Source organism: Perognathus longimembris, chromosome 11 (assembly GCF_023159225.1).
Source record: "Perognathus longimembris pacificus isolate PPM17 chromosome 11, ASM2315922v1, whole genome shotgun sequence".
In the NCBI taxonomy this organism is placed as follows: Eukaryota; Metazoa; Chordata; class Mammalia; order Rodentia; family Heteromyidae; genus Perognathus; species Perognathus longimembris.
In genome coordinates this window covers 63,028,173-63,045,593 of record NC_063171.1, presented here as the reverse complement: position 1 = coordinate 63,045,593, position 17,421 = coordinate 63,028,173, and the positions used below count along the sequence as shown (strand labels likewise).

At 39.8% G+C, this 17,421-nt stretch overlaps 1 protein-coding gene across 2 annotated transcripts in view; it reads left to right on the top strand.

Annotated features, from left to right (window-relative positions):
- Positions 1-17,421, top strand: part of Nek7 (NIMA related kinase 7) — a 126,034-nt gene that overhangs the window by 37,516 nt on the left and 71,097 nt on the right. Inside the window, exon 2 of one of the 2 annotated variants that reach the window (XM_048357371.1) lies at positions 15,774-15,858. In XM_048357371.1, the coding sequence (XP_048213328.1) occupies positions 15,802-15,858 (57 nt within the window). In that variant the 5' untranslated portion in view covers positions 15,774-15,801. Of the gene's footprint in view, positions 1-15,771; positions 15,859-17,421 lie in introns of both variants that reach the window. The other variant, XM_048357372.1, reaches the window with a different exon arrangement.

The window sequence follows — 17,421 nt, the reverse complement described above, 5'->3', positions numbered from 1 at the left end:
ATTTTGAGTCTCTGACTCCTGTATTGTGCTTGGGGAGCAGGAAATATTTCTCTCTCTTCTCCATTTCTCCTTACTTTGACTTTGTCACGCTAAAATAAGTCCTTGTAGAATGTAAACTACCAACAAGAACATAAACTGATCAAGGAAAAACAGGGCTAGCGACGTGGCCCAAGTTGTAGAGTGTCTAGCCTACCAAGTATGAGACTGTAGATTCTAACCCTGAAGTGTGGGAAAGATAAATACCACCCCCCCACACTGCATACCACACATTGTACACGGAATCTTTAGAGGCTATAGGTGGTGTTCCCATGTGCAAAGAGGAACAAGTTTTTTTTTGGTGAGAAATACCTTGCACCTTGGTTGAGTGGATGTTCTAGGGTCTTCACTGAATGCCTAGAGTATTTATCCCCATCTCTATGCTCTTGTCCCCAGTGAGCCTGCCAAAATCTCTTCTTTGCCTTTCATCCTGCTAGCAGCTGCTCTGTCTTGGCTTCTTAGATTACTGGAAATATTAGACTTATGGTGCCCTCTCTGGAGATTTTTAAAATGCATATTGGGTTGTTGTGACCCATAAGACTCTAGGTAGAGAATGTTTCATATGATGTGAAGTACATAAAATAGGTTTGCCTTTATTGTGTAATATTTCTTCATTTGTGGCTTTTGTAGTGGAACAGGGTTGCCTTTGTGTGAGTTGTGGTAAGGAGGGTTTAAGAACATAAATGAGTAGGTCTCAGCAGAATTTTATTCCCAGATCATATCAAATTTATAGTCAGGGCTGGGGATATAGCCTAGTGGCAAGAGTGCCTGCCTCGGATACACGAGGCCCTAGGTTCGATTCCCCAGCACCACATATACAGAAAACGGCCAGAAGCGGCGCTGTGGCTCAAGTGGCAGAGTGCTAGCCTTGAGCGGGAAGAAGCCAAGGACAGTGCTCAGGCCCTGAGTCCAAGGCCCAGGACTGGCCAAAAAAAAAAAAAATTATAGTCAGATAGTTGTAAATATTGCATTCCTCTTAGATAAATTAAATAGGTTGGTATACGTTTCTGTTTATAAATTTTCTATTTTCTGCTTAAAATTCATTAATTAAAATTTATTTATTTTATTTGCAAAACTAGCCTTTTTTTTTTGGCCAGTCCTGGGCCTTGGACTCAGGGCCTGAGCACTGTCCCTGGCTTCTTCCCGCTCAAGGCTAGAACTCTGCCACTTGAGCCACAGCGCCGCTTCTGGCCGTTTTCTCTATATGTGGTGCTGGGGAATCGAACCTAGGGCCTCGTGTATCCGAGGCAGGCACTCTTGCCACTAGGCTATATCCCCAGCCCCAAAACTAGCCTTTTGTAAATAAAGTTTTATTAGTACGTATGATTCCTGTCTCTTATCATCATCAGCTGCTTTGCCATCACAGAATAGACTTGGCAAAGAGACCATGTGATGATATCTCAGAAATTTTAAATATTTATTTACCATGTGGCTGTTTTAAAGAAAAGTTTGCTTTTCTCTACTTCAGATTTGAACTATAATGATAGAAATATTTGTATAGAACTAATTATTATTAATGTTCTAAGGAATTGGCTGTAGCTTAAGGAAGAGTTCTCTTATTACTTTTACTTGACTTACTAAGTAGCTTTTTAGCCCCCATTTTCTTCCCTTTCTGGAACTTCATCTTGTGGGTGGTGTAACAGGACAGGACAGCACAGGTGACCTAGAGGCCCCCCCCCCGCCCACCCCGGTTTATGCAGCAGAAATATGTGCGTGTTGAGAGGCAGTTCTAGCAGGAGCTGTGACTTCTTACACAGAGCTATGCATAGGAAACAAGTAGTTGTCACAGTCAAGCTTACATCCTGGTTGGTTTGAGTCAAACCCTGGTTCAAAGCCATGAGAACGGAGTACCCTTTGTTCAGCAAAGGCTTTTAATAAACTCTGGGACAATCACAAAGAGCACTGTAGTGTGGATTTAGCACTGAGCTAAAGTTTCATGCCTGAGGACAGTTTATTACAATCGTTCACCTTAGGGCATCCTAGTCTGCTGACTCTTTTTGGCTGTACCTAAAAAGTCAGAGGTACTTCAGCCACGTCTATTTCCAAACCAGAAATAACTCAGACGTAGGCACGGCAACACTAGAGTTCCATATTAGTTCCACTGGCTTAGGCTTTAAATGTTCACAGGCATCAATCATCATATTAAAGTTTTAGTACTGTCCTGGGTGTTGTCAGGAATATGAGAAACAATGTGACCCAGTCTTTGTTCACAAGGAGGACTGGAGAGGTTGTTTTGGCACTGTCCTCACTTCACAATCCTGTCAGTCAACCAGTGAGTTGCCTGAAACCAGGGAGTGGAAACTCATTACTGCGAAGGTGTTATTTTGGGGTTGGAAACTGATGACTGTAGCACCTGTGTAATGCCATGAGCACAGCCTCTCCAGGCAGGTGGTGCTTGGCTTCCATGGTCTTCCTTCCACTGGAAGGGCTAAGCCATGGTGTTCCTTCCAGACCTTTCCTGTTCAAAAGACCTAAAGAGACAAGGAAAAAAAGTAGAAGTAATTAACTTTTGGGGAAAAAGTTTTCCTGCCATTTCTCTTTTTTAAGGTGAGAACTGGCATATTTGAAGTACAAGTGCTTTTAGAATAAAATATTGATTCTGATTTTTTTTTTTTTTTTGGCCAGTCCTGGGCCTTGGACTCAGGGCCTGAGCACTGTCCCTGGCTTCTTCCCGCTCAAGGCTAGCACTCTGCCACTTGAGCCACAGCGCCCCTTCTGGCTGTTTTCCGTATATGTGGTACTGGGGAATTGAACCCAGGGCTTCATGTATACGAGGCAAGCTCTCTTGCCACTAGGGCATATTCCCAGCCCAAGAAGCTGCTATTTTAACATGGGACAGTGAGAGTGACAGACTGCAGTCAGACTTTCTGGGCTGTCCTTTTGTCTTTCCTTGTGTTAGTTTTTTTTTATTCATAGATAACGTTTAAGAAGGTAAATTGTAGTCATTGTATTTTGATGATATAGTAGTGAACTCTAAACACAAAACATGTTAATACTTTTTTGGCTCTCTTTTTTTGTTTGATTTTCTTAAAAAAAATCAGTAGCCTAAATCTATGTATGTGTGATTTTATAACTCAGAGCTGGGTGCTGGTGGCGCCACCCAATAATCTTAGCTACTCAGGAGGCTGAAATTTGAGAATTGAGGTTTGAGGCTGTCTTGTGCAGATAGAGCTCAGCAGTTAACCAGCAAAAGGCCAGAAGTGGAGGCATGGCTCAAGTGTTAGAGCGCCAGGTTTGAGCAAAAATCCAAGCAAGAGTGTGAGGCTCTGAGTTTTAAGCTCTCATACTAGAAAAAAAATCAAGGTATTTATAGATACTGTCTAAACATTGCAATTTGGGGAAGAAACCAAATTTTATGTGGATTTAAAACGATTGGGTGACTGTAGATCTGTTTTGAAAAGGGAAACAGGATGTTTAGAAGAGGAACCTGGGAGTAGGAGAGAGATGTATTTATTCCCTCCAAGTTTCTTTCTGTTTTAAAATGTAGTAACATAATAATAGATGTTAACAGGAAGATTCCTATCTAGAGCATCCTTGGTAGATGTCCTTGTTGGAACAACTTGCTTTTTTTTTTTTTTTCTTCTGCTAAAGCAGACTCATGTTGAGCACAAGATACTTTGTCTATGTTCCAACACAGCCTTATTAGTGGAGCCAAGCTCAAGTGCAGTTTGTTCCTCACTTTGAGCTACAGTGGTGCACTTGGACAGAAAGAGTCAAACTAAAGGAGCCCCAGCCCACTGCCTGCTTAAGTTAAAGCGAGTAAGCACATTGTGTTGCGATCGTATTTTTATGTGTTTGTCAGTTTATAAGAAAAGTGATGTTCTCCCTCACAGCTTTTCAGTAATTGGGGATGGGAGTGTGTAAGCATATGTATTGAAAAGGAGGAAGAAAGAAGGAAGGAAAGAAAGAGGAGGAGGACAAGGAGATGGAAACTCTATAGGTGATTTGGATAGCTAGTCAGATTTAGACCTCCCGATTTTCAGTTATTTGTTGAAAATGATCTATTGTAGAGTAGTCCTTATTCAGGTTTAAGTAACCATTCACTGTGGGAGAAACAGACTGGTGTATAATAAATGAAGGACAAAATATTAGCTCGTGCCATATACTCATGCATTTTAGATATATATGAATTATACATTTATATGTATATGAATGTGTACATGGGTATGCCAAGTATATGTATGTTTTGGCTTTCTCATATACAACCTTGAGTCTAAAACACTTCTTCCTAGCTAGTAGTGTCGTATGGAGCCTAATTCTTAATAGATTTCTTCATCTAGAGAAGGACAATAAAAAGATAAAAGACAAGTATAAAGACAGTGACTAGGTTTTTCCTTCCCAGTTGACATTTAAAATGATAATTGCTTGATATTAGCAATGTGAAACAGAAACTTATAGAAAGAGGGTAGGTAGTGTTGCTGTTCTGTCATGTTATTTTTCTTGTAGTCAGTTGGGGGTTGACTTTAAGTCATGCTTGCATGATAAGTGGATGCTCTTACTGCTGAGCCAAGTCCTCCAGCTTGACTTTGGCTCTTTTCTTGGCGGTGGGGGGAGGGGCATGCCTCCCACCCTGGCACATGCTGACCCAGGCTTAGGTGTGATCACCTATGGCAGGCTTCTGTGTGGCTTGGGTAATGGGCACCACCATGTCCAGCTCTTCATTGAGAAGGGGATCTTGGAAACTTTTTTTTACCCCGGCTAGCTTTGAACTGTGCTTCTTTGAATCTTAGTTTCCCAAACAGCTTTGTATTTGTTTGAAATGACTTTGAAGGAAAGGAAAAGAGAAGGTAGGGGTTGACATTTGGAGGTCTTAGTAAGGACACACACCTAGTCTTACTTTATAGTTTGTCTGGATAGGATTTGGAGTTTGCTGAAACATACCAATGTAATCATCCTGCTTAATATTTTTTAAAGACATCCACATTTTTATTTCCATTTTTAAGGTCTGTTAGCATGATTTGTTGGCTTTTGGAGCTAAGAAAACTTTAGCTTCCATATTAATTTTCATAACTAAATAAGAAGACTTAAAACCAAGGGTAACAGACAACTGTTAGTATTAGGTAAACTCGTTGAAATTTGAGTTGCAATTCTGTTTTATGGCTATATGCCTTTGTGTAAGACTCTTACAAGTATTGATGTCTGACAGCGAAGAAGATAACATTGAGCCAGCAGGTGTCAGCAAGAACCATAATAAAAAACATTAGTCCTGATTATCCCGACCTTAATTTTTCTTACTTTTGATATTTTCATAGACACTTAGTCTGCATTTTAATATAGAGTCCTTTCTCAGTGTGTTGCCCAAATGGGAAATGATCAAATGTTTTAGAGAACATGTCTGAAGTACAGCAACAGCTCTCAAGATTTAGTTCAAAGAAAAGATGCTTTCCAAGTGCTATGAACTTCTTATTTCAATGCCTTGAAAAAAATTGGGCATAAATTATCCCATATCAAAAAACTTAACAGTTTAAACACACATGTGCTTATGTGTGCTTGCATGCACACACACAAAACACAGAGTAAGTTGTGTCCTACTGTTTGAAAGTATTTACAACTATTGATTGCTTAATATTTTGTAGTCAGACTTTGTAAGTGTCTTTATGAGCTTAACTTTCAATGAAAATATTGTATTTATTGCCACCAGTTAGCTGGTAATTAATTTTAAATCCATGCTAATTTCTTGTGAAGGTAATGTCTGCTTAGCCACAAAATCAGAATTTATCTTTTGTAAAAATTAAAAACTCATTTCAGTGTGTTGTTACTGACTTGTAAACTAGTAAACGTGCAAGAGTAAGGCGAGCTTTGCTGAGACAATAGGAAGTTCCGAAGCTGCAGGATGGTTACATGTGCTTTATTTTCTGCCCTGATCTTGTCATATCAGATAACGAGCTTCTGTTTCATAGACATTTTTAACTTAATAAAGCGAGTATTACCTGGAAGCTGTATTCCTATATATTTACCCAAGTAAACCTGTATGTAAGTGTCTGCAAGGGCTTAATTTCTAATTCCTGCAAAATGGAAGCAATTCAAATGCCCTTCATTTGGAGGTCGAATAAATAGTTGGCTTCTGAACACCTGACTGCGTGGCAGTGACTCGGGGCTTGCCATCCTGGACACTCGGGAGGCTGGGATGTGGCCATCACGCTTGGAAGCCAGACCCATTAGAGAAGTCCACAGGACTCCGCCTTCCGTCGACCAGGGTAGAGGTGTGGCTCTAATGGTAGAGCAGTTGTGTGCAAGAGCTAATGGCTGAGCAAGTGTCAGCCCTGCATTCAAACCTTGGTATTGGCAAAAAGAAAGAAAAAAAGTGAGTAAAGTATTTGGAGCACAATAGAGGAATCTTAAATGCACCGAGCTATGTGAGTGAATCGTGTGCAGTAGGCTTCTTCAACTCTACGACCCGGGAAAGACAAAACTCCAGAGGCACAGCGCTCATTACCACTTGTCAGGGATCAGGGGACGGGGTGATCATAAAGTTACACAGGGTGATTGTGTGGCTGGTGGAATTCTGAGTCTGAGGGTATTATATGTCTGTAAATAGAAACCCAAGATTCTGCCTCCATTTATTCCCCTCTGTAGATCGATTTTCTGGTATTTCAGTTCTGGTAGCACTTTAAGTTCCACAGTCATTTCCGTCTACTGTTTCATGCAGATGATACTTAATTGAGGTTTCCCTGCTGCCATGCTTGACTTTTTGTTTTTTAACATTCCTTCCTATATCCCTCTTTAGCTTTCTGTCCGAGATCATTTTGCTCTGCTTATTGTGCTAGTTTTTCTTCATGGGGATCTTGTTTGTGTGAGTGCTTGGTTACGTTTATTTTATGTTGACTATTATATATAGGAAATTGTTTATAGAAATGATTTGGAACCTAAGATTTTTATCTTCTCCAGAGAGTATTTCACTGGTTCCAGCGGATGTCTGGAGGCAGTAACTACCTGTGGGATCACCTCAGTCTGCCTTCAAGATTTGAGTTAATGCTGTGGTCTTGCTTATAGAGTTGAGGGTCTCTCCTCAAATCCTGGAGGAGAGCCTTTTGTTGAGCCCTGGACTATATATACACATATATATGTATATATATGTGTATATATATGTATATATGTATACATATATGTATGTACATATACATATATAGGTATGTATGTATACATACACACACACACACACATATACATGTATATATTTGTTTCTCTGTTCCAAAAGGATGAATGAATTGCTAAGCCGTCTCCCAGCACCCGGGGTTTCCCTTGACTATCAACACAACACTCAGTAGAAAAAGCAAGCGTTGTGCTGGACTCAATCCTCTGCCTTTCCTTCATCCCACACATCTTGCTTCTCTAATGGTCTATGAGTTCATTCACTTAATGCTGCACTCAAATGAACACACACACATACACACACACGTGTCTTCACAAGAAGGTTTGTTCTGAATGACAATACTGTTGTCATGAAAGCAAAGGTTGGCTATATCCTTTGTCTTACCTGTACACATATATAGAATAGTCTAAAGATAATTTTATACATTTTTCATGCAAAATGATGTTTTTAATTTAATATGTTCATATATTAGGATGTTCACACATTAGAATATAGTGTATTAAGCTATCTTTAATATGTTTTTATTGTAGCTATTAGACACATACTTATTTGCTATATGCAGCATTCTTTTAGTAATTGATCCTCCTTTCCCATTTTTACTAACTTAGGAGTTTATAGACATATGGATATGGATTCTTGTTTTGTTTTGTGCACCATACCCTGGTATTCACAAACTTTCCAAAATAAAGCTGGCTTCTATATACTTTTATATGTCCCCATTGTTCTTTGAGTGCAGCTTTGTTTTTTTGGGCTCAGGATGGTTCAGTCACAGCTTGTACTTTCCTATGCTTAGCCCGGGAACCACCCATGTCTCCAAAGAGCACTGCTTCCTTTACGTGGAAAATGCAGTACGAACCAATTTTGGTGGGAAGCCCCTGTTTTTAACTGTAGAGATTGAGATTGAATGCTCCAGAAACATTCCATCATTCTTTTCTTTTCTTTCTTTTTTTTTTTTTTTTTTTTTTTTTGCCAGTCCTGGGCCTTGGACTCAGGGCCTGGGCACTGTCCCTGGCTTCTTTTTGCTCAAGGCTAGCACTCTGCCACTTGAGCCACAGCACCACTTCTGGCCATTTTCTATATATGTGGTGCTGGGGAATCAAACCCAGGGCTTCATGTATACTAGGTGAGCACTCTTGCCACTAGGCCATATTCCCAGCCCTCCATCATTCTTTTCAAAGATCTTTTTTTTTTTGTCTATTAGAACACAAAAGCATAAAAAGGAGCTGTTGAATCTAAGCATTTCCTTTTCCTTGCACTTGTGATGGACATGTCACTTGCTTGATTATGGGAAATACTGAATGATTCAGTGAAGTGCGGGCGGGAGGGTGAGGTCAGGAATATTCCTGTTGAATAGTGATTTAGGGCCAAGAAAAATACTTGGTTGTGGACCAAAGTATTCAGACGCTGCCAAGTATCAGACGCCCTAAAATTTCCATTATGTCTGCTCATGTTTTATGTGTCACGTATGCAGACATATAGCTAAGTTAGACTTTCTGCTGGATGGAAAAAGTGTTACTGTTCTAGTATGGTTGGTCTTCTTTCGATTTTGTTCTTTAAAAGTTCATGATCCGTTTAAAAAAAAAACTACATGTCTTATTAATATTCTTGAAGGATATTTAAATCTTACATGCCTTGAAGGAATACTGATCATTTTTTGGAGTAACCTTGAAGAGTGAAGGGAAAATTCACTCCAAGAAAAGGAAACTATTGAATTTGGGCTAGTGTACTTCAGCCTTTTAGAATTGTGAAAAAATTAAAAAAAAAAAGACTTTGCCTGAAGCTGTTTATGTGAAGTATGTCTTCAAATTCATATCCACTGTTTCATATTTAAGATTTCCTACTACATGAAGAAATGATGGGGTATGATGAACATATTTTAAAATGTAAAGAGGTAGGATTTTCAATGAGTAGAATGTATGGGTGTCCTTTTCGGTCAAATTGGGTTTCCGTTTGATGTTTACATTAAAAGTTGAATTTGAAGTGTGGGATTGACTTGACTAGCTTTTGTATCTTCATTCATTGTTGTTATTATTTTAATTTTTTTTATGCCTGTCCTTGGGCTTAAACTAAGGGCCCGGATGCCAGCTCTAATCTTTTGTGCTAAGGGCTAGTGCTCTACCATTTGAGCCACAGATCCATTTCCAGCTTTTTGTTGGTTAATTGGAGATAAGCATCTCATGGACTTTCCTGCACAGGCTAGCTTTGAACCACAATCCTCAGACCTCAGCCTCCTGAATACCTAGGATTACAGGTGTGAACCACTAGTGCCCCGCTGTTAAATAAGTTTTGTTGGAAGAATTAAGGGATATTTTTCTTTAGATTAACATTCTTTATTATGATTTTGAAATATCTGTCTCTAGTTAAACTTTTTTTCGACAAAAATTCTCAAGAAAAGTTCACTAAATGACTTTCATGCAGAATGTTTATCTTTTTAAAATTTACTACACTAGTTTTTCATCTATATTTTATAATTTGTCAAGAATCAGGTTAATGTTTTGAGATGTGTAATTAATTTCTTTTAGGTCAATTTGTGCAAAATACTAAATTTTTAAAGATGAAATTCACTGAGAATATGTGTAGGTGTAGAATAAAACCTGTTCTCAGTAAGGTTTTTACAAAGGTGAACATGTTAGTTTTAGCTCTTCCATTCAAATAATATTCCATTCATGAAGAAGTATACACTTAGCAAGATTTAATTAGTTACTGTTTACTCAGAGTGCTAATTTAAAGAATTTGATGAATTAAATGTGGGAACTAAGGAATTTATTTTTGTTTGGAAAGGTACTATAATGTTTCAGTGTTCAATCTTTGATGGTTAGCTAATTCAGTGTCAATTACAATTACATTTAGTTAATATATTTTGTTGAATAATTTTATTTGAATCATATGAATCCTTAAAAACTGGTTCACTGGTAGACCTGAGTTCTGAGAACTAAATGGTCTTGTTATGGAGGTAGTTTTTGTGTCTGTTCCCAGTTCAGATTCCTAATTTTGTACTTTTCTGTTAACTATGTTATTAAACACAAAAATAGGAGATTGTTTTACTTTAATTTGTACTGAGTTTATGGATATATGTGTGAACATTTGTTGGGTTTGAAAGACGTGGGGGCTATCATGTGCTTCATAGAACTGTTTCCAGTTTTAGCTCCTAGTAAACAACACGTGGCTTGAGAATTCCAAGACAATGTATTGAGCTCCACTCTCCCAGGATTCTACTTGGCAAATTTGGGCTGTTACAGGAGCTTTTGTGTGTATGTGTTTGTCCTAGTGATTTCCAGTTACATTTTCTTGAATCCTCTATGTTGTGCTTCCCCAGAGCCCCCCCCCTTGTTTTTATGTTGTTTTCCTTCTCTCCCGCTAAAATCTTGGAATCACGTCTTCTTCCTGTCACCAGCCATACCAGTCCAGTCACCAGTCCTGAACATAATGCTTCTCCAATAAATAACTCTGCAGTTTTCCTTCCCTCTCTATTTCTGTTCACTTTTCATGCAGTCCCCGGGTGTTCATCCAGTGCTTATTCTAGCTGGGTAATTGCTGAGCAGTGGGCCCAGGGGTCAGGATGACCAGCAACAAAGGAGACAAATGCACATTGTTGTCATTGCTGGGCAGATATGGACAGTGATGCTATTTAAGATAAAGACGCTTAGGAGAGAGGCACTGTGGGGCAGTGGCTAGGGAAGGCCTGCATTTGATCTTCTCTTTAGGAACTCTGGGTATACAGGATAGCAGATGCAAAGGCCCCGATGTTAGGGGCCTTTTCAGGAGTAGAAGGGCGTTTCCATCCCCGCAAGGTCAGTGGCGAGAGGGCTGCCCTGAGCCAGGCCGGAGAGGCAGGCACAGTCTCTCAGTGTTTGGAAAGCACTTGCATTTTATTCTAAGAACAACTGGAGTGTCGTGATTTGATACATGTTTTAAAAATACCAATGTGGAGAGTATGGTAAGAGAGAGACCAAATAGTACTATTATAGTCCCAGGTGGAGACATAATACCTTGTTGTGAGGTACTATTTGTGACAATGGAGAAAGACAAATGGAGACAGACTTCAGAAAAAGAGCAAGTGGCACTTACAAGTGGTTGCACAGGGGGAGCAAAGAGACAAGGAAGGTAAACATGAAAGATGCACGCACTTAGCTCTTCTCAAAGTGGAATGCACACTTCTTAGGAAGAGGTGAGAGTAGGGTTCTCTTTTTAAAGCAAGTTTGGTTTTTTTTTTTCCATCTAATTGGAGATGGAATCTCTAATCTGCTTGGGCTAGCCTCAAACTTTAATCCTCTCATTAGAGTCTCCTTAGTAGATAGCTTTATAGGCATGAGCTTCTGAGTGGGCTTCCTTGAGACCTTTTTATGTGGTCTTCATGATGAACATAATTTTAATGTAAAAGGCTTTATTAGCAAAGCTACTGGTGTGTAGCTTGATTCAGTGCAGGGGCACCAAATTGTATGAGCCTTTGTGCTTTTTACCTGTTAGGCGGTGATAATTGAAAAGAAAAAGTGCAGTCTCACTTCTAGTGTCTTGGGATGAGGATGTATCTCATGGTAGATGCTTGCCTGGCATACAGGAGTCCCGGTTCCATCTCTAGCACTTGAAAAAAAATACAAAAAAGCCTTGGCAAGGCCAATGTGATAGAAACATTCTTACTGAATCTCCATTTTCAAACACTTGACATGCCTTTTAATGATGTGTGACTTGAGAAGCACATTTAAAGCATTACTATAGGAAATCAAAAGTCGTATCAAGGAACAATATTTATATAGTCGTTTGGAGCCAAAGTGGGATAGCTGCTGTTTTCCCGGTATACTACTTTTACTTGAATGAGCAACAGACAAATTGTGGTTTTTCAGAGAAGTTTTTCTTGAAAGCAGTTTTAAGGAAAACAACATGTTATTTGTACCAGTTTTAAGGTTTTAACTCTTAAGGTGAAAATTAGAATTTTGGGACTCTCATATTCATCTCTGTGACCACGACGAAATTATTGGTGATCTTTATTAAAGGATGTGATTTTTAAAATATAGAATAAGGACAGGGTAACATTGATAGGATCTGAGTTAATTCAGTGGACTAAAAATTTCCAGATGATGCTACAAAGTCATGCATGACTAAAGACCTGTTAGTAGGCGAGACAGATAATTGGGTCATTCCAGATTCTGCAAGTTCATTGGTGGGGCGTGAGAGCTCACCTTGCCATTAACCTTGAGATCCCTCTGGAGAAAATGCCAGGCAGGCATTAGGTGCAAGCTCTGTAACTCAGATGAGGACGCAACTTGGTGCATTTGGGTAGTATTCAAAGCTGATCTGAGGAGAAAGTGTAGGAGGCTGTCTTGGGACACACACGCATGGCATGTGTAAGCTAGATAGAAGGAACTTAGAAGGCAAAACTGTGCTATAGGAGGAAAGCCACGAGGGTGTGAAGTCCCGGGAAGCCTCAGGAAGTGTGCAGTTCAGTTGTGTGGAAAGCTGGCGGAGGAAGAGCAGGATTTTGGTGCTGATTGGCTTTTACTGTCTCTTACCTGGATTGTCTCAGTAGCCTGGTGACTGGCTTCTGCTGCGCTTCTGTTCTCTCTGCTATGCTTTATTGTCAAATTCTCTTTCAAAAACAGTTATACATTCTCCTTAAGCTGCTTAAAACCCAGCATTAGTTCCCTGATACCAACTGGATAGTGTAAATATCAGAATTACTTTTTTGGGTGTGTCACTTTTTTGGAAGTGCTAATGTTTGCTACTACTACTCCACTGTCTACCAATTTGAAATTGCTTTTAAGGTGTTGGGTTGTAAATTTGAGTATTTTGATGTGCTCTTTCCTCTTCCTAGAATTCCATCTTCTCTGTAAACCTTGTTATTTTTTCCTTCTCATTATTTGAATCTCAGCTCAAGCAGCCTCTTTGTTGGGGCAACTTCCCTGTTGCGTAAAGATTTGAGTATGAAAGTTGTTGAACTTAATATATTGTCTTTCCATTGACTTTATATTTGTAGAAGTATGTGCTTTGAGACCGGCATATGTACACATTCAGTCACTAAGAGAATACCCATTCAGTCACTTATTTGTAGCAGACATTGACCCAAGGGCTGGGAAAACAATGGTAGACAATCCTGTTCTTTAAAATTCCTAATCTAAAAACCTGACCATCTGAGGTGTATTTCACATATTAAATTGCCTTTGCTTCATGTGTGCAGTGAGCAGTGGAAAGAGATAAGAGCATTATCAATGCAGGACGTGGACCCACATTAGGTGCCATGCAAATACGCTTCTGTTGATTTTAATTCCTTGTACTTAGTCAGTATGGAATGTTATACAGAGTCTGATTTCCCAAGCTCTGTGGTGTTGTTTGATACACTGTAGGAATAATTTTTCTTGTCCAGACTGTTAGATTAAATCACCTTAGGTTGCTTTTAATCCTGAGTTTTTGTTTTATTTTAGTTTTTTTCTTGTGTATTTTATTTACTTAGAGATTGTCATGCATCCGTAGATACGACGAAGGCATCTCCTTCTACTCTAGCACCGGATTTCTCAGTGTGTTTATAGGATCAGTCAGGCTGTGGGATGTTAACATGTTGTTTGGAAACAGGTAAACTGTTCTAAAATGGATAACAAATCAGTTATGCAATTAAAGAGATATCAAGGCTTTATATTTATAATTCAGGTATGGCAACTGTTGCCATGATTGGATTTAGTAGAAGCCATATACATATGGCACTGCCATGTGGGTAATATGGGCACCATACAGTGAAATATTGGGGTTAGCAGAGACAGAAAGAGTGCAGAGTGAGACATGGACATACAGGCTCCTCATGACCGTGAGGCATTGGTTCCCAGGCCTTCCCATCCCCCACAGACCTCAAAACCCAAAGATAACTCAAGTCCCTTGTATAGAATAGGACTTAAATAGTTAAGTCTCATAGATTTAACCTGTGACATACACACTTCCTCCGTACATGTTAAACTCTCTCTAGATTTCTTTCATCTGGTGCAAAGTAGATGTTGTGTAAGTAGTTGTTACATCGTGTTGCCTGAGGAATTGTATTGCCAAGAAAAGAAATCTATGTGTTAAAAACAGTCAAAACCTTGCCTTTACAGAGGGCCAGTTGTGTGCATGTATGTGTGTACACACAATGTGTGCATGTATATGCTCTGTATATGCTCTTGTCCTTTGCCATACTGCATTGCTGCCGCCATCTTTGCCTTGTATCAGATGACTGTGTATGTACACACATGCCCACTGTATGGCTTGAGATCAGTTGTGTTGCCATAAGGAAAAATAAATACTGGTTTTGCCTTCTACAAAAACTTAATTCCAAGTGGATTGTACATCTTTTTTTTTTTTTTTCTTTTGGCCAGTCCTGGGCCTTGGACTCGGCCTGAGCACTGTCCCTGGCTTCTTCCTGCTCAAGGCTAGCACTCCGCCACCTGAGCCACAGCGCCCCTTCTGGCCGTTTTCCATATATGTGGTGCTGGGGAATCGAACCGAGAGCTTCATGTGTAGGAGGCAAGCACTCTTGCCACTAGGCCATATTCCCAGCCATGTACATCTTAATATGAAAGGTAAAACAGTAAAGCTGATATGATAATATACTATCTATAACAGACCTTATAGTAGGGAAACAATTTATCAATAGTGTCCAAATTGCTTATCATAGATTGATTACTTTGATGACTTTAAACCTAGAATTTCTTGAACTCTAAGAAATGGAAACAAGGTTTATTTATTTATTTTTTTGCCATATTGCTCCCCCCATCACTATTTTTGTTTTCTGTACCTTTTGTCTTGTATGTAAGTTTGTGTTTGGGGGAGGGTAAGGGAGGCATAGAAATGGTTGGACAAAGGATGAAGAGATGCAGCAGTAATACCCACTAGACACTACGTTGAAAATGAACTATACACCTTGTGTGTGTGTGTGTGTTGGGGGGGGGGGTGGTCAGGAGGAAAAACCTGGGAGAAAATGAGGGAAGTGGTGACACTATTCAAAAAGAAATGTACTTGTTGTCCGACTTATGTGACTGTAAGCCCTCTGTAGTCACATTTACAGTAACAATAAAATAAAAAAATTGGAATTTCTGTTCATTAGTTAATCAAAGATACCATTGGTAAGGTCTTCAAAAGACTAAGTCACAGGGGTAGGTGAAAGTGCTGGGAATACAAATTACCCAGGTCCTGAACATTTCTTATTGGCTTTTAAAGGGTTTGGGTCACAAGATTTTTGTGATGTGCCAGGCATATTGTTGATCTTCAGCATGCGCTTATCAAGTTGATTACACCAAGAAGCTCAAATAATAATCTCATAAGGATTAGCCTTACAAGTTTAAACTGAAAACTCAAAGTAAGCATTGCATTAGAATAAATGAATAGAAGTACTGAAAGGACTAATATTTTTGGGATATGAAGGAAGGGTACACTTTGGAAGCTCAGGTAGTTAGCTTGATTACAGAGAGCCACACCTGATGTTTTCATAAAGCGCTGGACAAAGGGAAACACCATTGATCTGTACGACAGCAGCACGTGCTGGGAAATGGTGGGGGCGGCGCGTACCTCTGGGGGCTGAAGGGGCCTTGGATTCATCAGATGATGTTTGGGGCAGATGATGACTGTCATGACTTAGTAATCATTGTGTCTTTTACAAATTTTGACTGCATTTTTTTTTTTTTTACAGAGTTCCAAAGTTTCTGTGGCTGCAGACAATGGATGAGCAATCACAAGGAATGCAAGGCCCACCTGTTCCCCACTTCCAACCACAGGTAGTTTATTCTAATTATGTGGGCACATGAAATGGATGAGTAAGGAAGCAATGCACCTACAGTTCCTTTAGGACGCAAACAGCACTTTGAATTTTCAGGGTTTTGTCAGTGTTGCCGATCTTTAAATACTATATAATGCTTAGGTCTCATGAAAGATCTCGTCAAACAAAGGGTAGCTTTGCTATTTAACTCAATTTGGATGATCTGTAGGCTTCAGAGATGGTGAGTAGGCCTTAGGGAGGAGGGAAAGAAAGGTGAAGCTGGGCCTGTGCATTTGCTACCTGCCTCTGCCTTGGTAGCGGATCTTGCCTTGCTTATAACTCCCTATTGTTATTTTCTCTCTCTTCACTGGCGATGTTCCTTCTCCTTTATGTCTTCCTTGTTTCATGTGAGATGAAGCAAAAAGAGTGTTACAGTAAGAAATGCCCATACTCATGTACTATTGGAGTTCATCATTTAGCATGCCCCATTTGTTACTGATGCTTCTCATAAGTGTCAGTATTAATGGCATGTTGAAAATAATTTTTTTCTCAATATTGGGTATTGAACATAGAGCTTTGTACTTGCTAGGTGAGCACTCTACTACTTGCGCTTTGCCTTGGCTGGCCACAAATTTATGATCTCCTGCCTCTTTCTGCCTCATCTCTTCTGGGAGAGTGCACCACCATGCTCAACTGCTCTTTTCTCTCAAAACTATGTGTCAATGTGGTGTTTGATACCTCTTATAATAGATGCCAAATCTCTATCCCAGGTCCATTGGTTTGTTGTCTAGTGTTACTTGGACAGTACTTCTCAAAGTGTCTGAGGAACTGATGGAATTTCTTTCAGATGAGATCTGTAGTCACATAGGTTTTGAGACACTTGGGGAAAACGAGACAGGATCTCTTTAGACTCTTTCTTATACCAGTGTGGTATGGCATACCCCTCATAAGTATATTATACCATTAAGTGTATATGGTAGAATGCTTTTCAAACTTATGGAACCCTTTTCTTGAGAGACCCTCTTCCAGCATTCCCTCACTCCCATCCGTGTGTGTGTGTGTGTGTGTGTGTGTGTGTGTGTGTGTGTGTGTGTGTACGTGTGTGGGTCCTGGGGCTTGAACTCAAGGTTTGGGTGCTGTCCCTCAGCTTTGTGATCAAGGCTGTTTGTAGCATTCTGCCACTTGAGTCACAGCTCCATTTCTGGCCTTCTGATAAGAGTCTCACAGACTTTCCTGCGCAGGCTGGCTTTTAGCCGTGATCTTCAGATTTCAGCCTCCCGAGTAGCTGGGATTACAGGCGTGAGCCAGTGATGCCAAGATGCTTCCAGTCCATTTTTGCGTGTTATTTTTTTATCTACAGAGTTTTTTTTTTTTTGTCTTTGCCTAAGCTGCCTTAAGACCAAACTCCACTACCTGTGCCTCCCACAGTGGGGATTGCCACCATACGGAGCTTGTTTGCTGAACAAGATCTCACAAACGTCTTCCCCCAAGATTATCTCAAACTGAATCCTGCTGACCTTTCTCTCCCAGGTGGCTAGTGTTGTAGGTCGGAGCTACCTACCTGGATTCCTTATTTATTTAT